Genomic DNA, 23,409 nt, shown 5'->3' with positions numbered 1-23,409 from the left:
GTAGTTATTGTGGAGCTTCTTTCACTCAGCAGCGAGTTCTGAATAGACACATTAGACACCACACAGGTGAGAAACCGTTTGTCTGTGACTATTGTGATAAGAGGTTGTATGAAAATTCAGATCTGAAGCGTCATGTGCCAACTCATTTCAGAGAACAGAAGGTATCCACTGGAATAAGAAGGCCTGCCTGTAATGAATGTAGTAAAAAAAATATACTCGAAAGGCAGCTCACATGAGTACCCACTCAGGAGAAAAACCTTTTAGCTGCAGTGTTTGTAGTGTGAGTTTTACATGCCACAATAGTCTGAAGTAACATACAGTGAGAGACCATAGTCAATAGAAATGGCTCAGTTCAGCATTTGTTCAAAAAACAGATGTGTTTTACAATACACATCTGGACTAGTGTTTGTTCTACTGTATTGTCTTGTTTTCTGTCATTTGTGCCTGTATGCAGTTTGAGTGGTGGATTTGAGTTTTTAAACTTTTTCACATAAAGCAATTTCATATTAAAAGTTCAGTTTTAAACTTTATCCACTAACTCTTTTGGTTTCATTTATTGTTTCTGAACATAGAAATGTCACCACAACATCAAGACTTTCTTTTTTTTTTTTTATAATCTTGATCAATTGTTCCAAAAGTTTTGTTGAATTCGTCTTTGTATTTTGGTTGCTTTTTCCATTTTTTTCAACACAGTCCTGATTAAAAAGAACCCCACGGTGACAGGGTATTACAAGAACTAACTGATGCCAGAAGATGGCAGCAGTGAAACTTTTAAAAATGATATTTACCAAACTAAAGAGTGTTTTTGGTTGATCAAAAGCAACCAAAATTTATAAATAAATAACAAAGACGGAAACTTTTGTTGTTTGTACCACCTCAGTAGATCTCAGATGACAGAAATCCACCTAGCCCAGGGGTGAGCAATCCTGGTCCTCGAGGGACGGTGTCCTGCAACTCTTAGATGCCTCCCTGGTCCAACACACTTGAATCCAACAGCTGAATCACCTCCTAAGTGCAGTCCAGATCTCCAGAGTCCTGCTAATGACCTCATTATTTGACTCAGGTGTGTTGAAGTAGAGACGCATCTAAAAGTTGCAGGAGACTGGCCCTCGAGGCCTGGAGTTGCCCACCCCTGACCTAGCCAATCAAACTAAAATCCTAGGTGTGAGTCTGGAAAGGGAATTTAATTTTCATCAGGAAAGCACTTTATCAGAATAAAATGAAAATTTACACATTTGGTGAAGGATTTTGGATAGATGAATATGTTTGAAACTGTGGTAGATTAATATATATATATATATATATATATATATATATATATATATATATATATATATATATATATAATCATTAATCTATTATCTTACATATTTATCCTGGTGGGGTTGCAAGAGGTGCTGGTGTCTATTTCCAGCAATCAGCAGGTGAGAGATGGGATACAAACAAGACAAACAACCATGCACACACAGACTGTGGGAGGAAGCCGGAATACCTGGAGAGGTCCCACACATGCACAGGGAGAGTACGTTTGGATTGGTGTTCGCGACGGTGATTGAGAGTAACATATCAATCTTTATTTATATAGATATTAGTTAAATAATTTCATTTAAATTATTTTATTGTGAATGTTTGAAAGCGGAAATTGTCATCCGAGTCAGCGCTTTACTCGTCATTCATTGGTTAGTAAGTAGGAAGTTACTGAATGTAAAAAGGAAAACTTGACTGGGCAGGTCCAGACAGAAAAAACGTCTTATTGTTTGTTGTGAATGTCTCAGTCTGTCTCAGAAAGTCTTCACGAAAACCCTTCCTCAACATTTATTTTTTAAATCGCCGGTCATCTGTAGCTTCCTATACAGAATGTATTTAGCCTTTATTAGCAAAGTGGCTAAACTGTTAGCCACCGTGGAGCTAACCCAGCTAATAGTAGGGAGTTAATCAGTGTTTCCAACGTGAAAGCCTGCAGAAGTTCATGGTTCAGAGCTCCACATTCCGAGTTTGTGACACTGTGTGAGGAAGACCACGCCGTCTGCGGACACCTCCTCTAACATCGTTGTTCAGGTGAGGATCGAGAGACTGGAGAAAGTTAGAAAGTGGACCCAGAACTATTGACCAAGGTATGAGACTCTACACTGCAGCTTCAGCTCTGCTGCAGTTTATATTTTCTCTTAATATGATCCCCTTAATCAGATGCTGATTGGTGTCTGATTCCAGTAGAAAAACTGAAGATCCGGGTTCTATGGCTGAAACTTTGACCTAGGCTGAAGACAAATATTGCGTAAAATCCCAGGTGGAGCGAGGATGACTGAGGTGATGAAGGTTGAAGCAGCTGAACCTGGAGGGTTCAGCTTGGAGCCTCCCATACCTGCAGCATCCACATCAGAACTGGAGGGGGAAACGCAAGACAGCAAGGATCTCAGTAAGTTTTCCATGATTAAAAAACAGCTGTTGAATTGTGGTAAAGAGTATAAACGAACATCAAATCCCCAGCCAATATAATAAAATAAATCTGTAGTTATCGCATCAGTCAATTCAGCACAGGCAGAGTACATTCTGAACAGGTTCATCATGGGTCCTTTTCCATAATCCAACATCAGATATGATTTCTAACTACTTTGTCAGCAAAATAAATTGAAGTTTAATTTTGGCTGTGTTTGTTTAAATAAGAGGATGGAATATAAAGCATACCAGTGGGAAAAAAATCAAACAACAGTTAAGAAGAAGGAAAAAAAAACCAACAAAATTATGCATACAGCACTGACATTTCAGATAAACTTTCAATGACCAGTGATCAGGACTGCAGGCTACATTGTGTAGGAGGAGATGCAGAGAACTCACTGGCGCTTACCACATTACAATTTGAATAAAACTACTTTGTTTCATGCCTTTGTTGAAAATTAGTGTTGAATGATTGCTTGTGGTATAAAGTTTTCAGATAATTGCATTTATTAAAAAAACAAACAAACAAAACCTTTCCAAACCGTTTTGGACCTAACTAAGTGTTCCCCTTGTTAAATCATGAATTAACTGTGATTAACCTCATTGTTTGAATCGCTGTGTTCAGTTTCAGGAAACACACACAGGCCTGATTACTGCCAGATTTGTAGAAAGAGAAATTGCTTGCTCAGGGCCTGTCTGGCAACATGTAGCACAATGCATCATGTCCCAGTCTGAAAAAATTCATAAGCGGATAAGACACAAAGTCACTGACATCTTTGAGTCTGGAACAGCTTAAAAAGCCATTTCTAAGACTTTGGGACTCCAGGGAACCAGAGAGAAAACATGGAAAAGTGGTTAAGCTTCCCTTGAGAGACCGGCCAAACATAATTACTTCAAGACCACACTGATTACTCATCCAGTACCTCACAAAAAACTCAGAACAGCAGTTATAAGATTGTAGGCCTGTCTTACCTCACTTAAAGTCAGAGTTCATGATTCGTCATTAAGAAAGACAGTGGGTAAATCCTTAAGAGTTCTAAGAGAAGATCCACTCTTCACAAAAAAAGAGTTAATGGCTGGTCTCACAGTGGACAAACAATGTGTATTTTTAAGATTTCCAAGCCTTTTGGGAAAGGATTCTTTGAACTGAGACAAAAGGGGAACTTTTAAAACTAATAGAGCTGTTACAGATTATCACAAATGCTTAATGCCAGTTGTTCCCAAGTGTGGCACAACCAGTTATTAGATCTTGAGGGCAGCCTAGAGATCAAGATAATTTTTGGCAGATTTTGGATAAGCTGTCTGCTTTTTTTTCCTCAGCAGTGATTTTTACTCTGGCACTCTCCATTGGATTATTTTTTTTCTTTCTTTCACAGACTTGACCTTTAAACAATTGAGGCCTGACATGCTTTAGATGTTTTTCTGGCCTTTTTTCTGGCCTCTCGGATGAGTCATCACTGCGCTCCAGGAGCAATTACGGTAGGCCAGCCTTTCCAGGGAAGGTTCACTGCTGTCGCATGTTTTCTCCATTCTTGGATAACGGCTCTCACTGTGGTTCAGTGGAGTCCCAAAGCCTTACAAATAGCTTTTTACCCTTTTCCAGACTGATAAGAAATAATCAACGTTTTTTTCTCATGTATTCCAGGGTTTCTTTAGATTTGGATATGTGTTGCTTTTTGATATTTATTTTAGGCTACATAGAGCCATCAAACAGGTTTTTGAATTTTGGTCCTGCAGATCTGGTAATAATCAGGCCTGGGCGTGGTTAAAGAAACTGAACTCAGCTTTCCAAACATTGTGGTTATTAATCACAGTCATTTCATGATTCATTGAATCAGGGTGGACAGGTTGGTTTATGTGTCTCTATAATTATTTGGAAACATATTTTTATCTTTACTGAGATTATCCTTGTTTGATATTAAAATGTCTTTGATCTGAAAAAGAAGAAATCTTTTACATTTTGTAGAAAATCTTTGTACCATCAAGCACACACACACACACACACACCCACACACACACTGTGAGCAAAAGCTGTTTTTGTGACAATTATTATAAAAACGGAATAAAATCTTATTTTATTCCACATGTTTGATGCCTATTTAGATCAAGAACAGAACCACTGATGAAAATTTGTATTTTGGATAAATAGTTCATTACATATCTGAGCGAACCTGCCTTTGTTAATAAATGCAGATACTTTTCTCCATTGTTTCATAGTTTGCAGGCAGTTACTGTCAGTGTGTGTTTCTTTGCTCCCAGTCCAGACGGTGGTGATAAAAGAAGAGTTTGTTCATGACTGGAGCTCCAGTTCTGACCAACAGGATTCAGAGACACTTGACATAAAGGAGGAAGAGGAAGAACTGTGGATCAGCCAGGAGGAAGAGCAACTTGTCGTGAAGGTTGAAGATGTAGAAAAATCCCAGTTGTGTGAACTTGATGGAATCAAACCTCTTGCCGACAGAGAGACAGTAGCTCCAACCAGCAGCTCTGCTGATCTGTTGGAAACAGATCCTGATGGAGATGACTGTGGAGGAGCAGACGCAGACTGGAGCCCAGAACCTTTTTGTTCTTTTCAACAAAGTGACATGACTGTTCACAAAAGAGGTAAAAGATCTAAACTGTGTTCTGGCCTTATGGCTCAGATTGAAGTCCATGCAGGAGAAAAGCCTTTTGGCTGTGTTTTTTGTGGCAAGAGATTCAAGCATAAAACGTCGGTTAAATTACACACGATGACTCACACTGGAATAAGAGAACATAGCTGTGATCTTTGTGGTAAAGGATTCAAAGAAAAACGTTTTCTTCAGACGCATATGAGACTCCACACTGGAGAGAAGCCGTTTGCATGTAATGTTTGTGATAGAAGGTTTCATGCAAAGAAGTTTCTTAAAACTCACCTGGTGGTTCATTCAGAAGAAAAACCCTTTTCCTGTGATATTTGTGGTACAAGATTTAAGATAAAGGAATGTCTTAAAAAGCACATTAGAATCCACACAACAGATAGACCATTTGTTTGTGGTGTTTGCAATAAACGGTTTTCATTACAAGAGACACTAAAGAGTCACATGCGTGTTCATACAGGAGAGAAGCCGTTTATTTGTAGTGTTTGCAGCAAAGGCTTTTCACGAAAAGAAAGTCTAAAAGGGCACATGCGTGTTCATACAGGAGAGAAACCATTTATTTGTAGTGTTTGTGATAAAGGATTTTCACGACAAGTCTACCTGAGAAAGCATGTGATGGTTCACACGGCACCATTTAGCTGTAGTGATTGTGATAAACTTTTTGTGGATGAAATACAGTTAAAGCGACATGTGAGGCTCCACACAGAGGAGAGGCCATTTGGTTGTGAAGTCTGTAAAAGCAGGTTTAATCAAAAGCGTCATCTTGAAAATCACATGAAAGGCCATTCAGGAGAAAAACCGTTTGTTTGTAGTGTTTGCAGTAAAGCGTTTTCACAACAGGTATCTCTGAATAGACACATGCGTGTTCACACAAAAGAGAAACCATTTGTGTGTAGCGTTTGCAGTAAAGCGTTTTCACAACAAGGAAACCTAAAGAGACATATGAGTGTTCACGAGGGCTGCGACTTGATTCAGACATGATTTAGTTTTTAGAATTATTGACTAATGTGGGAATATATTCTGAATAATTTCTGGTAGCACACCTACTCCTCTCTTTACCAGTGCATATTTGACACAACTCCCTCCACCCTGAAAAGCATTGAATTTCTCACTCATATAAAGTCTTTTGATTCTGAAAACGTTGGCTTATGGGATGAATTGGCACTTTATAAATAAACTGAATCAAACTCTCCAGCTGCCTTTAAGCCTTATTTAATTGTGTTTGTGGAGGTTCTGCCCCCCTATGGACCTTTCCACACCAGTGGGCCTTAAATGGGGATAAGTCTTTATATATTATTTAACCCAAGCTCTGTGACAGGAGACTCCTGCTGTATATACAAAATAAATGTATTTATAAATGTTTTGCCTTTCCAATATTTTGTATATTGGTAATATTTTTCTACTTTTTTGTCAAGATTTTGAGAACAAAGGAGTTTGAAAGTAATAGATGTAAATATCCAGTTAAAAGCAAGTGTTACTTGTATAAAACTGAAAGTGGAACTTTGTTACCAGACTTGCTGGGTGAGTTTTCTTTTTTATTTTATTTGAATAGACCCTTTCAGAATCATCCTCTAAAAGTAAATTAAAATGATATTACTGTAATCTCTTGGTTGTAACTCTCGAGGTATGCCTGAGTTATTAATCTGTGAACATAACAGTCAACAGTTTTGCTAATGTTTGAAGCTTCTGCATTTCTTTCACTCCTAAATTGGTGGTGAATTAATTATGTTTTTCACTCATTTGTTTTTAAAGTTACATTTTTATGGTGCTGCAGATCAATGAAGTCCTACCATTGATATTTTTCTGTCCTTGTTTTGTTATTACGTCGATTTTTGGAGAAATGTTTAACAACTTACCACTAAACCTTCCCATACTAAAGTGTAAAGACGTTTTTGTGTGTGTCTCTGTCTGTACTTGTATATACAACACATACAGGACCAATTTCACAATACAACAAAGGGTGCTCATTTGTGGAAAGTGAAGACTTTTTCCTGGTTTGGTGCTAGGAGGAGACAAGACTTGGGGAAGATTACTGTGTAAGGCATAAATGCAGTTACTAAAATAAATGGAAGTCAATACAAAGCCCTCAGTTTGCATAGAAGTACAAGTGTGTTTGTGTGATCTGTGCTAAAATTATATGCTGTATAGTAGTACAAATCAAGCAGTAAAAATGTGTTTAAAACCTATTTAATAAATATATATGAAAGCTGCGTTTAGACTGCATTGTATTGTTTTTTTAATAAGTATAATCAAAGTGCTGTACAAAACTAAGACAAATTAAAGACATAAGACTTTAATTTAACATAAAACATTCATGAAATAAAGATAAAGCTTAGTGTTTATAAGCTGGACCTATTTTTACTGTAAGGTGACTTACCCTTTCTTATAAACTGGTGCAATATAAATGACGGCTAATTAAATATTTATGTTTATGTTTAGAACAATTACAAATGGTAATTTAATTAATTTTATTACAAAGATTTGCTTAATTCTGAAAACCTGATAATTGTAAGAGGAAGTAGTTTTTTTGAATCGGAGCTTTACTTGCCACTCATTGGTCAGCATGGAGAAAGTAACCGGATGTGACGACGCTACATTTGTAGGCTGTTTCCTAACTGAAGAAAAGCGTTTTCAGTTCTACATAAAATTAGTGCGTAACTGAGGTTGTACACTCTTGACTCGGCCGTTTTTATGAGGATTTCAGTTCTGCTTTAAACCACTGCTATCATTTACTCAGCATTTTCTTTACAGAATATAATTAGCCTTCAATAGCAAAGCGACGTGACTTTTTCCAGCGGGGAGCTAACGCGGCTAACAGCGGAGACCTAATCTTTTTTTTTTTTTTTACGTCAAAGCTTTTAATGTCCATTATTTAGTGCAAGGAGACCAGTTACAGAGTGGACCCAGCACTACCGATCAAGGTATCGGGCTCTGCTCTGCAGCATCGCTACAGCTCTGCTACGGTTTGCATTTTTTTTTATCAATACACTTTATTTGATCAGATTCTGATTTGTGTCTGATTCCAGTTTCAGGTTCTATGGCTGGAGCCTTGACCCAGTTGAAGATGTGAAGGCTGCAAACAAGAATTTTGAAAATAAAAATCCAGAGTAAGCAAATGCTGACTATAACGGTACCGTAAATAATTTAAAATGATTTCCACGTTAGAGAGGTAGATTTACCTAAAGGCGCAATGAATAATGCCCCTGAATGCAGTGCAATCAGTGTTGTATAAAGTACTGGAATCTCAGAGTCAAGTAAAAGTACAAGTACCTCTCCAAAATACGACTTTGGTAAAAGTCGAAGTCACTGACTGAAATGTTACTTGAGTAAAAGTCTTAAAGTATCTGAAACGTCTTGTACTTAAGTATGGAAATTACTGTAAAAATGGATGTACTCAAGTAATGTAATGAAAAGTACAAGTAAAAAGTAAAACAAGGCAAGTTTGAATGACATTTCTTATATCTTGGTAAACTTGTCAAATAAACTTAAAATAATGTACCCAACCAAGTGCAGGCAAAATGAAACCTGCTAATAAATTGTTCCAGTTTTAAAGAGTAGCACATGTTAATGGTTTGTGGTTTTGAACTTGCATGCCTTTCCTATATTCGTTAAATTTAGTCTAAATTGCTATCGCTATGGCTTCTGTCCCCCATTGAACTAGGGTGACCAGACGTCCTCTTTTTCCCGGACATGTCCTACTTTTCAGACCTAAAAAGATGTCCGGGGGGAATTTAAAAATTGTCCGGGATTTTGGTCAATTGCCTCAAAACACATTACATAGCTTACAGTGGATTATAGGGCACGGCGCTGCGTGTCACGTAATCCCTGAGCCGCGTCAGTGCGGGCAGCACTCTTCTGTGTTCTGATTTCTGATTTCCCCAACAATGGGAGAAGCGAAACAGGTGTATCCTATTGGAGGTGATGAACAAGCCAGGCAAGCAGGCTACGACTTTGTTCGGTAGCCTGCTTGCTAATCAGTAGGTGGGGTCAAAACACTTCGTTTCTCTCTCTCGCTTTTTTGTAACGAGTAACTAAACCACACATTGAAAATGTATCGGAGTAAAAGTACGCAATTGAGTTCGGAAATATAGTGAAGTAAAAGTGAAAGTCATCAAACATTTTCATACTCCAGGAAAGTATGAAGTACTCCAAAATGTACTTAAGTAAAGTAGTGAAGTATTTTTACTTCGTTACTATACAACACTGAGTGCAATGGTGTAAATATTGGTTTGGTGGAGAAAAGTTTTAACTTAATATTCACGTATTGTGCTTCCACGGGAAAATGTTAAATGTACTGTTATTTAAATATGGCAGGTGTTTAATTAACAGTGGCTTTTTACAAAAACAGCTTCACATTTCTGGAAGTACCTCCAGCTGTGTCCTGAAGAACATTTTAGTAGGTTTCTGGTTAAGATGCTCTTTACTGACAAAGAAACTTGTAGAAGTTGAAATATTAACATCTTAAGTATTAGAAATTTAACTAGCATTTAGTGATGCAATAAGCCTCAACATGTAATTAGCTTTAATAAAAAAAAATGTTTTACCAGTCACACATATTTGTTGTAGATGCGATTTTCATACAGCTATCAGTAAAGGTTCAATTATCAATCCAATGTATTGAAATATAATAAAAAAATGAATAAATCTGCGAGGTTTCAGTTCACCTGCCAGCCTTACTTATTAGCTGGTCTCATGCTGCCATCTAGTGGTTATAGACACTTTCTGCAGCATGCTTATCTTTTTGTTTTAATGTCAAACCTGGCCGTTGCCATCCTATGCAATGCCACTTGAAGAAAAAAGTCTTGCTTTCAGGTTTTGGATGAAGGAAATGGCATAATACAAGGAGATGGGTTTACTGATATCTTTACACTACAACATATCTTAAAAGAAAAAGTGTTTCTCCTACTTCCTTCTGTTAAAATTTCAAGACTTTTGTGATATTTTACTTGTAAATGAACCAGAAGTAATTCTAAATGTTCATGTGTTTGTCAGTGTTCCCTGTCCACCAGAACTTCAGTTTGGACCAGCACACCCTAGAACTTCTCCAGATAAAGGAGGAACAGGAGGAACTGTGGATCACTCACACAAGAGGGCAACCTACTGTGAAGGGGGAAGATGATGAGAAACCTCAGTTGTCAGAGCTTCATCACATTAAAACTGAAGACAATAGAGAGACTGAAGCTTCAGCCAGCAGCTCAGCTGAACTGATGAAAACAGAACTTGGAGAGGAGTGTGGGGGACCAGAACCATATTCGAAATGCTGCCTTGAGTTAAAAACTGATGAAATTACTTCGGATTCTTCTGTGACTGATATCACTGATGATGATGATGATTGGCACGGTCCTTTGTCAGGTTCTGATCCTAACACAGGATCAGAACCCCACTATAAGGATCAGAGTCTCAATATTCAGAAGACCACAAAACCTCAGTCAGAGTCTGCTAAAACATTTGTCTCCAAGTTGCCTCTCCAGGAAGGAAAAAGCTCTTCCCTCTGTTTGGTTAACCAGAAATGTCCTGGAGTCAAAGAAAACATGGATTCTCCACCAGTTCATGGGAGTTACGAATGGTTTTGTTGTGATGTTTGTGGAATACATTTTACCAAAAAGGGAAATCTGGAGAAACACATGATGGTTCACAAACAAGTAAAAACATTTACCTGTGAAGAATGCGGTAAAAACTTCAAACGACATTTACAGCTTACTGTTCACCTTAAAATTCACAGAGGTGAGAAGCCTTATCATTGTGATTTTTGCAGTAAAGGGTTTATAGTAAACAGTGCTCTGCAAGCACACAAGAGGCTCCACTTAGGAGAGAAGCCATTTGGCTGTGATGTTTGTGGTAAAACCTTTCATTTAAAGAGGATTCTGAAAATGCACATGAAGGTGCACTCGGTGGAGAAACCATTTCATTGTACAATGTGTGAAAAACGATTCAAATGTCCGTATATTCTTAAAAAGCACATGAGCCTTCACTCTGGACTGAAGCCATTTGTTTGTGGTGTTTGTAGTAAAGCATTTTCACAAGAAGAAACTCTAAAAACACACATGGTTGTTCACACTACAGAAAAACCATTTCCATGTGATATTTGTGGAAAAAGTTTTAAATATATGTCCTACGCTCGAAAACACGAACTGTTTCACAGTGGTGAGAGCGGACATAGCTGTGATATTTGTGGTAAAACGTTTGTTTTAAAGCCTGCGCTCAAGGCGCACTTGAGGAGTCACACTGGGGAGAAACCATTCTCCTGTGATGATTGTGGAAGACAGTTTCATGTTAAGGCAAATCTTAAACAGCACATGAGGGTCCACACAGGCGAGAGGCCATTTGCCTGTGATGTTTGTTGTAAAACATTTAGTAGAAAGACCCATCTTACAGTGCACACACGGATACACTCGGGAGAAAAACCATTTTTCTGTAACATTTGTGAAGAAAAATTTCGATTTCAGCACAATCTCAAAACACACATGAGGGTCCACACAGGCGAAAGGCCTTATGTTTGTAGCTTTTGCTGTAGAGGATTTTCACGACAAGAGCATCTAAACAAACACATTGCTATTCACACAGCGGAATAAGTTTAGTTTTTGTCATTGTGGTCAAAATCTAGCGGTGTGAAAATAGCTCCTTAGGTTGTTGGTTAAAATTGCAGGAAATCTCTAACTAAAAACTTAATTATGCAGGAAAGATTATAAATAACTGATCAGCATAGTAAAGGGGTTTCTACAGGTGGTCATATTTAAGCAAACTAAAGACAGCCACTTTGTATAAGAAGGCTTATAAGAAATATAATTTAGCCATTTATTATTGTACTGTTTTAAACATTAACATTCAACATAGGTTGCATGTGGGCAAAAAAAAAAAAATCTGATTTGGGTTGCATTTACCTGTTGTGTGAAATTGGCCTCAGATGTCTAAAAAGCACCTCACTGATGTTATTTCAACTACAGGGGCTAGGATTATTTATTTAGGGGTTAAAGATCTAAACCTTTCCTCTGTTAGACAAACACTTTTTTGTTCATCTTGTTTTAATGAGTAAAACAAGGTTAGATTTTGTTGTTTACCTATAATTAAATTATATTCTTTTCCAGGGATTAAAAAATTTGATTTTAATGCATACATCTATTTCTATCTAAAGTAACATTTAATAGCCTTCAGTTTAATATTTTCACAACTGTATATATTATTAGTGCGTTCTTTCGGTGGGATTTGTATGTGGGATAATGGAGACATGATTGGTGAACTGGTGCACCTGTGTTAATCCAAGTATAGCACCATAGATTCAGCTCTACAAATTGATAAGATTTCATCCAGCTTCATAGTAAGGTCTGTTGGTTATCATGACTCACAAACCTGCAGGTTATAAATTTAGTCAGTCTTTTAAATGTCAGCTTCAAAACTAAGTCTTCTTCAGTGCATAACAAAGTGCTATTGAAGTAATTTATTCCTTTAAACCAATGTGTTGGAGCAGAAACATTTGAATCATGCATAGCAGTGTGTCCTAGTGTTTCTGAGTAGGTGGAGGTTTTGCTCCTTTGAGAATATTTTACCATTTTACTCCAGTGAACCAGATAGGAAATGAGTCTTCATTTCGATCTTTAAATCTGAAATGAATATATATGAATAGCAAATAAAACATTTTTGTTCTGTATGGTAATGCAATGTGTATCTCTGTTTCAGTACATTAGTTGTAGAGGAACATGAGTGTCATTGTTAAAATGAAGTAAACAATGTCAGAAATATTTTCAGGCTTTTCAAAGCTTATGTACTGAGTTCGACTCAAGCCTTTTTATAAATTGCATGTTTAACTTTTTTCATAGTGGATTCAAAATTTGCTTCAATCTGTACAGTGATACCAACCAAATTTTAAAATGTTTAAAGTTCTGTGATAAAACAATTTGGGTGAATTAGAGACATCATCTTGTTAATGTACCATTTAATTTTCTGTCAAGCTATTAAGGTTGCCTACCATTAAAGGATTTAGTTAAAGGTTTCTCACTTTGACTCATCTGTTATTTCAGATTTTAGCCACATCCTAAGATTTATTTATTTATTTGTAGACACATTGGAAAACTCCTTAAGCAAAATAAAGTTTAAATTAACATGCCTGAAAAAAGCCCATCAGATACAAAGTAATAAAGAATAATCACAAACATCTGAAATTGTGATTTAGTAAGAACAATATATTAAAACTATACAGTGACATCTACTCGTCAAAATTAATATACTGATCACAAAATCTTCTCATTCGTGACTAAGTAGAGTTCCAATAAATTATTTGTTTTTGCTTTATTTTTTTTGAATGTTGACTGGGATTTCTTTGGGGTACGAGTCAACATCATGATATGATTTAATTTGATTACATAATTGTTGATTTGAAGACATCCAGTTGTGATAATGTTGTTCCATCAATTTTTTTACAGATGGGTATTGGGTCAAATATTTGCCTAATTTCTAACAGATTCCTGTTCATCCTCTTTCAATAAACATTAATAACTCCTGAGCTCATTAATCCATGAACAATTAGTTATTTTTTCGCTCTACAGCTATACTAATACCTTAAAGCCCCGATCTCACAATGATGCCGCACTGTTTAAATTATCAGGTGCTTCTCCAAATAACATTATTCTGACAAGTTTCGAATAGTTGGTGCTTTAGATTTGTTTTAAAAAGACACTAATATGGAGAAATATGAACAGAAATTAAGGTTGCAAAGGCTGGTGGTGTAACAGGGGGGAGGCAGATAAGCTCACAGCTTATATTTCTAGGAGGGACCAAGCAATTAAAAGTTAATGTTTGAGTAATAAAAGACATCAAACATATTTATTCAATATGTTATAAAAACTGCAACAGATTTATCCATGTTCTGATTTTTTTCCCCTCAATGACAACTCATCACTGCTTTCAGTTCATGGGGGTGAATTATTTCTCTGAATTAATAATGAAAAAAATAAAAATAAAATCTGAAATAACACCCTTCAACCAAAATTACCAGGAAGAGGGTCACAATGTGCAGTTTAGGTATTTTCCGTTTTCATGGGGCACTGATAGGGCGGGTTAAGTGAGCTGAATGGCACTTTGATGAAATGGATAGTGGACCATTTGTACACCCTGTTGTTTTGATTTAAAATGCATGAATAGAAAAAACATACTTAGTTACTCTTGATGCTGTTTACTGGGAATTTTTTTTTATTAAGTTTCTGGCATAAATCCACGATATCTTGTATATTTACTTCCATTTAAACAGTGAGAACGTCTTAAAAAAAATAAATGTATTATTAGAAAAAAAGCATTCACGTTATTTTATTCTGAAAAGGCTCGTCTTTGAAAGGGGAAGTGCCCTTTCCGGAACTTGTCTTTCATTGGTCAGCGAGGAGGAAGTATGCGGCTCTAACATTGTTAGCTCGAATGGCTAGGTCCCGACAGAAAAACATATTTACATTTTGTGAAGAAAAAAAAATACAAACAAACAAAAAACACGTCTGTTGATTATTTTTGAGACAAGGTTACAGCCTTCGTGAGGATATATCAATTGCACATGTTTTCTGGGTTTTGGTTAACACTATTTACGGTCCGAATTCAACAATACAATAATGTAATTAGCCTTTATTAGCAAACTGAATGGACCGTGAGCCACCGTGGAGCTAAAGCAGCTAACAGTAAAGTCTTAATCAGTGTTTCCAACAAGGGTCATGGTGGCCCAGCAGAGGACCGAGAGACTGAGGAAAGTTAGAGTACTACTGACCAAGGTATCGGACTCTCTGCACTGTAGCATTGCTTCATCTCTGTTACACTGTACATTTTATAATACACTTTATATTGTCATATACTGATTTGTGTCTGATTCCAGGCAGCAGAAAACATAAGATTCAAATTATAAGACTGAAACCTTGAATGAGTAAAACATGTGTAGACGAGTATTGTGAAAAGGAGAATCCCAGGTGGAGCGAGGATGACTGAGATGATGAAGGTTGAAGCAGACGAACCGGGAGGGTTCAGCTTGAAGCCCTCCATGCCTGCAGCATCCACATCAGAACTGGAGGAAATACAAGACAGCAAATATCTCAGTAAGTGACACACATTGGTTTGTCTGGATTGGATCAAATTACCTGTCTGTAAGTTCAAAGGGTCTGTTGGACTGGAAAGTATCATAGAAATATATTTATGTGTAAACATACCAGTAGTCATTCCTCTTTACATCAAAATCTAATTAAATCTGTTTTGTTCTTATCAGCAGAAGAAAGGTATGACACATCCACGCACTGACTTGTTCTAATGATTTGTTCAGTTCTTGGATGGGTGTGTGATCAGCTGGTGACATTGTAATTTGGAGCTGTGCATGATCTGCATATTTGTTGTAACCTGAGCCAGCAGGAGGAGGGTTTCCCCCCATAAAACTCACTAAGCCTGGTGGTAGGAGAGCTAAAGCATTCATCCAGTGACCTACTGTGTTTTTGAGTTAGAAAATGTTTAAATTTGACAGAATTTTGAAAATATGACTATATAATTATGTTTTATTGGAATACCTAAACACCAAACATTAAGTCTCAAAAAAAGAGGCTAACATAAAACAAAAAATACAATTAAAATAAATATAATTTTTTTGCACTTCAGTTGTTTTGTCCTAATTATCTAAAATTGCTTATTTTTATATATGATTTGTCATTTTATTTACTGAAGTTGCAGCAGCTATACCAGTAAATACAGACAGTGGTTCTGGTGAATAAAAACGACACCTAACTTCAGTCTCCCTGTATGTTCACATACTGACCATACTATGTAGCCATTGTGCTTCCACCAAAGACACTCTAAAACCAATCTTTGCTATCACTGTTAGTGGTTTACAAAAAAACCTAGAGTAAATAAAGAAACAATGCTTAGCATAGTGGGAGTGCAAGTAAAACCTGGTGGCCTGCCAGGCTTACGATATACTTTGGGAAACCCTGTGTCTGTTAGGGATAGGGGTTGCTCTGATGAGAAATATTCTCTCAGAAAACAGTTGGATTTATGTTTAGCTTGCTGATATATTAATCAGTTTAAGTCAAGTTTTAATTGAATAAATTAGAAAAAATATATATCCTCAGGGTTTAATAAAGCAAAAGCTTTTTTTTATTTTGAAAATTAAAGTTAATAGATTTTTGACATTTTCAGCAACCATTAATGTCTGTATGTCTGTCAGTTTTACCTGTCTATCAGACAATGGTGATTAAAGAAGAGGTTCCTGGTGATTGGAGCTCCAATTTGGACCAACAAAATCCACAATCCCCCTGCATAAAGAAGGAAGAAGAAGAACTGTGGATCAGTAAGGAGGAAGAGCAGCTTTCTGTGAAGACTGAAAATGAAGAGAAGCCTCTGTTATCAGAGCTTCATCAGATTGAAACTGAATATTATAGAGAGACAGAAGCTCCAACCAGCAGCTTAGCTGAACAAATGGAAATACAATCTGAAGAAGATGACTGCATAAGACCAGAATCAGACAAGAATCCAGATTGTTCCTCTGGAGAAAATAAAATAATAGTTCACAAAAGAGGTAAACGATTCAAACTGTGTTCCAAATCTATGGCTCAGATTGAAATCCATGGTGGAGAGAAGCCATTTGGTTGCAGTATATGTGGCAAAAGATTTAAAAGTAAGAATCATGTTAGATTACACATCATGACTCACACTGGAAACAGAGAACATAGCTGTGATCTATGTGGTAAAGGATTTTTAGTGAAGGGTCATCTTCACACTCACATGAGACTCCACACTGGAGAAAGACCATTTGCCTGTGATGACTGTGGTAAACGATTTCGAGCAAAGACAAATCTTAAAACTCACATGAAGGTCCATTCTAGAGACAAGCCCTTTTCTTGTGATGTTTGTGGAACAAAATTTAAGAGAAAAGAAACACTTACGAAACACATTTGGATCCACTCTACAGAAAAACCCTTTATCTGTAATGTTTGCAAAAGAGGATTTTCACGACAAAAGAGTCTAAAAAGTCACATGTATCTTCACACAGGAGAGAAACCGTTTATTTGTAGTATTTGTAGTAAAGGATTTGCAGTACAGGAGAATCTAAAGAGTCACATGTGCGTTCACACTGGTGAGAAACCATTTATTTGTGGTGTTTGCAGTAAAGGATTTCGTCGACATGGAGATCTAAAGAGACACATGCGTGTTCATACAGGAGAGAAGCCATTTATTTGTGCAGTCTGCAGTAAAGGATTTTCACAACAAATTCATTTAAAGAGCCATATGCTCGTTCACACTGGGGAGAAACTATTTATTTGTAGTTTTTGCAGTAAAGGATTTTCACAACCAGAAACTTTAAGGAGACATATGCGTGTTCATACAGGAGAGAAAGAGTTTATTTGTAATATTTGTAGTAAAGGATTTTCACTAAAACAACATCTTAAAAACCACATGGAGGTTCACACTGCACCATTTAGCTGTAGTGATTGTGGAAAACGTTTTGTTAGGGAAATCCAGTTACAGCGACATGTGAGACTCCACTCAGATGAGAGACCTTTTGGTTGTGATGTCTGTAAGAGCAGATTCAACCAAAAGTGTCAACTTGAAAATCACATGAGAGTCCATTCAGGAGAGAAACCGTTTGTGTGTGAGGTTTGCAGCAAAGCGTTTTCACAACAAGGAAATCTGAAGAAACACATGGGTGTTCATGAGGGCTGTAATTAAATATTTTAACATTTGACTAGTCTGCCAATATTTTATATATATACAGTACAGACCAAAAGTTTGGACACACCTTTTAATTCAATGAGTTTCCTTTATTTTCATGACTATTGACATTGTAGATTCACACTGAAGGCATCAAAACTATGAATAACACGTGGAAATATGCACTAAACAAAAAAGTGTAAAACAACTGAAAATACCCCTTACATTCTAGTTTCTTCAAAGTAGCAACCTTTTGCTGTGATTACTGCTTTACACACACTCTGCATTTTCTTGATGAGCTTCAAGAGGTAGTCACCTGAAATGGTTTTCACTTCATAGGTCAACCTGCCCTGTCAGGTTAATAAGTGGGATTTCTTGCCTTATAAATAGTCATGAAAATAAAGAAAACCCATTGAATTAGAAAGGTGTGTCCAAACCTTTGGTCTGTACTGTATATATATATATATATATATATATATATATATATATATATATACGTATATATAATATGGATAGTACTAATTACTATTTGTAGCCTCTAATTCTTCTCCTATTGCCTCCACTTTATTGCATACATTTTTATACTGTATTCCTATGAATACAATATTTTAGGATCTCCGTTTTGACAGTTAAGTTTTTTAAGTTTGATTAAACTGGAACTTGTCCCCATTTGACTAAAGGCTTTTCTTTGTTATTGGCCATACAAATATATTTCAGTAAGTAAGAAAACCCTTTTTCAATAAGCTGAAATATGGCTTCCAATGAGGCTTGTTTGTGAGATTAAAGTACATTTTGAAAGCAGCATTGAACATGTATTAAACATACTTTTTATTAAGCCTACTTTCTGTATGAAAAATGTGTTTTAATTAGTCTGATGTATAATTCTAATCTTAAATGTCAGGTTTTCATTAGCTGTAAGTGGAAAATCATCATAGTTAACAAAAACGAAGGCTTGAAAACAGTCTGTGTAGTTACTATATATGGGTTTCACTTGTAATATTGAGTTGCTGGAATAAATTAACTTTTCAATAATATTGAAATTTATTAAATGTCTCTGTAAGTAAAGAATAAAGGAAATAAAACAAAACTAAACTCTTAAAGTGAATTTCTGTATGAAGCAAAAATAAATGTTTTATTTACATTATTAACATTCTGATCCCGACCCCACTAGGGATGAGGGTGTTAGAAAATGGATGGATGGATGGACATTTTGACAAGGTTATCCCTTACCTTGTCAAAATGTTTGTCTCTTAAAGGATTTTGATTTTATTTAAGTCTGGGGAAAAAAGAGGGAATGTCCAATAGTTTATAAAAAACACAGTCAGTACTTGCAGTTAATTGTTAAATAGCTTATTAAACAAAATATTGCTGCAGTTTTTTGCAGTGTAACTTTACAAACGGCACCCTATTTAAATCATTACATACATTAGAATGTATACAATGATTTAAAAAGTGTAATAGCGCAACACTTACCTCTTTTAAAAATATCTTTATTTTCTGCGTACGTTTTATTCGGAAAAGCCAATAAAAGGAAGTAGTTTTTCGAAATGGAACTTTACTTGCCTTTCATTGGTTAATGAGGAGGAAGTCACCGGAAGTCAGCAATGTAGCTTGACTGGCTAAGTCCCGAAACGGAAAACCTCTTAAGAGGTTGTGTGAAACCACAATTGTTTATGCCTCTGATTTCCTATCTATCAGTCGCAGTGATCACATCGCTCCCAAATAATTGTTCTAAATCGCTGTGATATTTATAGCCGACTTTATGTACAGAATGCCATTAGCCTTCAATAGCAAAGTAGAGCTACAGCAGCTAACAACAGAGACGGATGATGCTATTTAGGATGTTGAAGCTTTTAAATGTTTGTAATTTAGTGCTACAAGACGAGCCTGTGCTCCACCCTCTGGGGATTACCACCTCGTCCGTGGACACCTCCACTGTCCTTTTCAGCTGAGAACCGAGAGACTTGTAACAACCAGAACTACTGACCAAGGTATCAGACTCTCTGCTCTACTGCATCGATTGAACTCTGCTACTGGTTGCATGTTTTATTAATGCACTTTATCTGATCAGATCTTGATTTGTGTCTGATTCTTATTTCAGACAACAGAACAACAGATGACATGGCTGAAACCTTGATTTAGTAGAATGTGTGAAGGTTGAAGACAAAGATTGTGAAAAGGAGAATCCCAGGTGGAGCGAGGATGTCTGAGATAAAGAAGGTTGAAGCTGGTGAGTTTGGAGGGTTCCGCTCAGAGCCCCTCCTATCTGCAGCATCCACATCAGAAGAGGAGGAGGAGACACAAGACAACAAAGAGTTCAGTAAGTGACTCACATTTGTTTGTCTTGATTGGAGCAAGTTAAATCTGGCAGCTTAAAAACAAATGTTCAATTGTGCAAAAGCATATTCATTTATAAATGAACTCTGTCTGTAAATAGAGACATAGAGTCTCTATTTACTCTATGTAAATAGAGTAAATAGATGTGCAGTCAGTCACAAGTCTTTGCATGTAATACAAGAAATGTATATTTAATCAGTTTATAACAGTAGTCTCGAGTGTAATATATATGTTGAAAACAAGTAAAAACTCCTCCATCATTGAAAATACTTTTGACCAGATATAATACCATCTCACGCATATGCTGACTGGTGATGACGAACCAAAGAAAAATGAATAACAAGCAAGCAGGAAAAAGTCAAAGACAATTCTTGACCGGAGGTCAGAGCAGTAGGGAGAAGCAGCAGAGAAAAGTCTCATCTGTGACTAGTTGCAGTGGTGCGACCTTAGATATTGTTTAGGTGCACTGTTGAGAAATCAGTTCGCATTTGCGACCAAATTGGTTGGACTGTAGACCTCAATCAGCCAGAGCTGGCATTAAGGAAATATGTGTCCACAACCATTTTTTGACATAGTTGTTATTTATTTAAATTATATCAGATTGTCATTGATTTTTCATGTATCTTTTAATGTTCTCAGTTCATCAAATGTTGGTGATTAAAGTGGTTCCTGATGACTGGAGTCCCAGTTCGGACCAACCCAACCCAGATTTTACCTCCATAAAAGAGGAAGAGGAGGAACTGGGGGTCAGTCAAGAAGAAGAGGAGCTTACTACGAAGAGTAAAGATGAAAAGAAACCCCAGTTATCAGTTCGTCAGATCAAAACTGAAGACATTATGGAGACAGAGGCTCCTGACAGGAGCTCAACTGAAGAGCTAAAAATGGACTCTGACGAAGACAACTGTGGTGAACCAGAAAGAGACAATATCACAGATCCAGTGTGTTCTTACCAACATCGTAAGATAACAGTTCACAGAAGTGAAAAAACATCTAAATTGTGTTCCAAACTTATGGCTCAGACTGGATTACACACTGGAGAAAAGCCCTTTAGTTGCCATGTCAGTGGTAAACGATTCAAACATAAGGCCAATTTTAAACACCATATGAAAATTCACATTGAAAACAGAGAACATAACTGTCAACTTTGTGGTAAAGGATTTAAAGCTAAGCATTTTCTTCAAACGCATATGAGGCTTCACACCGGAGAAAGGCCATTTGCATGCGATGATTGTGGGAGAAGGTTTCATGCTAAGGCAGTTCTTAAAAGTCACCTGGAGGTTCACTCTGGAGAAAGGGCTTTTTCCTGTGACATTTGTGGTTCAAGATATAAAAGGAAGGAAACTCTTAAGAAGCACATGTGGGTCCACACGGCAGAGAGACCCTTTGTTTGTAGAGTTTGCAGTAAAGGATTTTATCATCAAAACAGTCTAAGGATTCACATGAATGCTCACACAGGACAGAGACGGTTTATATGCAGCGTTTGTAGTAAAGGATTTGCAGAACAAGAGACTCTGAAGAGACACATGCGTGTTCACACGGGAGAGAAGCCGTTTATTTGTGGTTTCTGCTGCAAAGGATTTTCACAACAGATTCATTTAAAGAGACACATGCGTGTTCACACCGGTGAGAAGCAGTTTATTTGCATTGTTTGTAGTAAAGAGTTTTCTCAACAGCATCATCTGAAAAACCACATGGAAGTTCATACCGCCTCATTTAGCTGCAGTGATTGTAGTAAGCGTTTTGTGAAGGAAATCCAGTTACAACGACATGCCAGAGTTCACACAGAGGAGAGGCCGTTTGGTTGTGATGTCTGTAAAAGCAGATTTAATCAAAAGTGTCAGCTTGAAAATCACATGAGAGTGCATTCGGGAGAGAAACCATTTGTCTGTGATGTTTGCAGTAAAGGGTTTTCCCAACAAGGAAATCTGAAGCGACACATGGTTGTTCACAAGGTCTGCAACTAATGATTATTTTGATAGTTGAACAATATGCCAGTAATTTTCAAGTTTTCAGCAACTACCTTTATTTTGCAAGTTATCGATGCTCCAATGCCTCTGAATTTATGAAAAAATTCATCTTAAACTAAAATGGACTTGTGAATCTCTACTTTGCTTTGATCAGCTGTAGGTCAAAATCTTAAACTCTTAAAAACACGTCAGAACTGAATTAAATTTTTTTTACTTGTTACAGCAAAAAGATGAAAAAAGTAAAATGGGTTATTTTCAACAACACTTTTTACTATGACTGCCAATGACAATATTTTTCCTTCCTGTACAGTAGTTTAATTTAATATATCACTGTTTATGTACCTCAGAATAACACGTAAACAAAGATTTGCACTTAAAAGTACAAATGGTATGTATTTCTATCGCTCCATTATTGCAAAGAAATTATGTATTTCCACATAAAAAGCCAGAGTTCTCAGAATCTCAAATATTAAGAGTATAGAGCTAGAAAATCCAAATAGACCCTGATATCATCATGAGTAAAATACCTAAAGCAAATGAATTGATCTCTTTAATACCCTCTGTGGCTTCTGTCTTGTATTTTATGTTCATTGGACTTGAGACGATTCTTGTCCGTGATTGGTGGAGGCAGAAGGCAAATTTGTGACCTGAGAAGAGGATTACTTTATGATGGACCAAATATATGTAAATAGTTTTTATACTGGCTTATGATCAATTCACAATCTATGATCACCATCCCTCTGTTACAGGTGGAAATTTGCATTTTTTGCTACACCCTGTTACCATGCATCTTTCCTTTGAAAAGATTAATTAAACATTGTACGCTGTGTCTATAAATAAAAACGGTCTAAAGTGATTCATTCTCTGTTCTTATAAACCAGACACAAACCAGAAAAGTGCCTTTGGTTAAATAGTCGTGCTTGTAAGTAACTGTTAGCAGACTGTTGGGCGAATTGCCCTTTTTGGTCAGACTTGCAGATGGCATAGGATTTGCAGCCTTGCTTCAGGCAGCTAACTCTCTACACCAGGGGTGTCCAAACTTTTTGCAAAGAGGGCCAGATTTGATCAAGTGAAGATGCCCGGGGGCCAATAGTTTGTTCGGACATTTTTTAACTACAAAAGTTTCACACACTGTTATAAAACAATTTTCATTGTCACAATTATCTTTATTTTTCAAATGACAAAAAAAACAAACAAATATAAGCCACTCAGGCAAATGAGAACAACTCTAAAAACCCAAATTCTGCCTTTCATTCATATCTGGAGAGTCAGATAACATTGAACAAACTGTATGAAATACCTTAAATTTACATGAGTTTAAAAATATCTTTGCCTCAAGAACATTTTAAACAGGAGTTATAAGTAATGCAAAGTTGTCTGTTATTATTAAATCT

General features: G+C 36.6%; 4 protein-coding genes across 6 annotated transcripts; all 4 read left to right on the top strand.

Annotated features, from left to right (window-relative positions):
• The first annotated feature begins 1,696 nt into the window (after positions 1 to 1,696).
• Positions 1,697 to 7,265, top strand: LOC116727449 (zinc finger protein OZF-like). The gene is made up of 3 exons (XM_032574887.1): positions 1,697 to 2,114; positions 2,212 to 2,416; positions 4,696 to 7,265. The coding sequence occupies exons 2-3, from the start codon at positions 2,299 to 2,301 to the stop codon at positions 6,033 to 6,035; spliced, it is 1,458 nt and encodes a 485-aa protein (XP_032430778.1). The 5' UTR covers positions 1,697 to 2,114; positions 2,212 to 2,298; the 3' UTR covers positions 6,036 to 7,265.
• A 363-nt stretch (positions 7,266 to 7,628) lies between these two features.
• Positions 7,629 to 13,551, top strand: LOC116727446 (gastrula zinc finger protein XlCGF26.1-like). 2 transcript variants are annotated; one of them, XM_032574882.1, is made up of 3 exons: positions 7,629 to 7,975; positions 8,081 to 8,161; positions 10,047 to 13,551. In XM_032574882.1, coding segments are annotated over exons 2-3 (1,581 nt in total). In that variant the 5' UTR covers positions 7,629 to 7,975; positions 8,081 to 8,160; the 3' UTR covers positions 11,627 to 13,551. The 2 variants fall into 2 exon arrangements, with proteins under 2 accessions (XP_032430773.1, XP_032430774.1); XM_032574883.1 differs by having other exon boundaries at positions 7,629 to 8,017.
• An 846-nt stretch (positions 13,552 to 14,397) lies between these two features.
• LOC116727440 (gastrula zinc finger protein XlCGF57.1-like) lies at positions 14,398 to 17,794 on the top strand. Of its 2 annotated transcripts, none has more exons than XM_032574870.1 (3): positions 14,398 to 14,797; positions 14,899 to 15,115; positions 16,228 to 17,794. In XM_032574870.1, the coding sequence occupies exons 2-3, from the start codon at positions 15,001 to 15,003 to the stop codon at positions 17,727 to 17,729; spliced, it is 1,617 nt and encodes a 538-aa protein (XP_032430761.1). In that variant the 5' UTR covers positions 14,398 to 14,797; positions 14,899 to 15,000; the 3' UTR covers positions 17,730 to 17,794. The 2 variants fall into 2 exon arrangements, with proteins under 2 accessions (XP_032430761.1, XP_032430760.1); XM_032574869.1 differs by having other exon boundaries at positions 14,893 to 15,115.
• A 413-nt stretch (positions 17,795 to 18,207) lies between these two features.
• On the top strand, positions 18,208 to 22,871 carry LOC116727452 (gastrula zinc finger protein XlCGF26.1-like). Its single transcript, XM_032574889.1, has 3 exons — positions 18,208 to 19,702; positions 19,813 to 20,031; positions 20,688 to 22,871. The coding sequence occupies exons 2-3, from the start codon at positions 19,914 to 19,916 to the stop codon at positions 22,010 to 22,012; spliced, it is 1,443 nt and encodes a 480-aa protein (XP_032430780.1). The 5' UTR covers positions 18,208 to 19,702; positions 19,813 to 19,913; the 3' UTR covers positions 22,013 to 22,871.
• The last annotated feature ends 538 nt before the right edge of the window (positions 22,872 to 23,409 follow it).

This window comes from Xiphophorus hellerii, chromosome 10, assembly GCF_003331165.1.
Source record: "Xiphophorus hellerii strain 12219 chromosome 10, Xiphophorus_hellerii-4.1, whole genome shotgun sequence".
Classification (NCBI taxonomy): Eukaryota; Metazoa; Chordata; class Actinopteri; order Cyprinodontiformes; family Poeciliidae; genus Xiphophorus; species Xiphophorus hellerii.
This window is presented reverse-complemented; position numbering and strand designations above follow the sequence as displayed.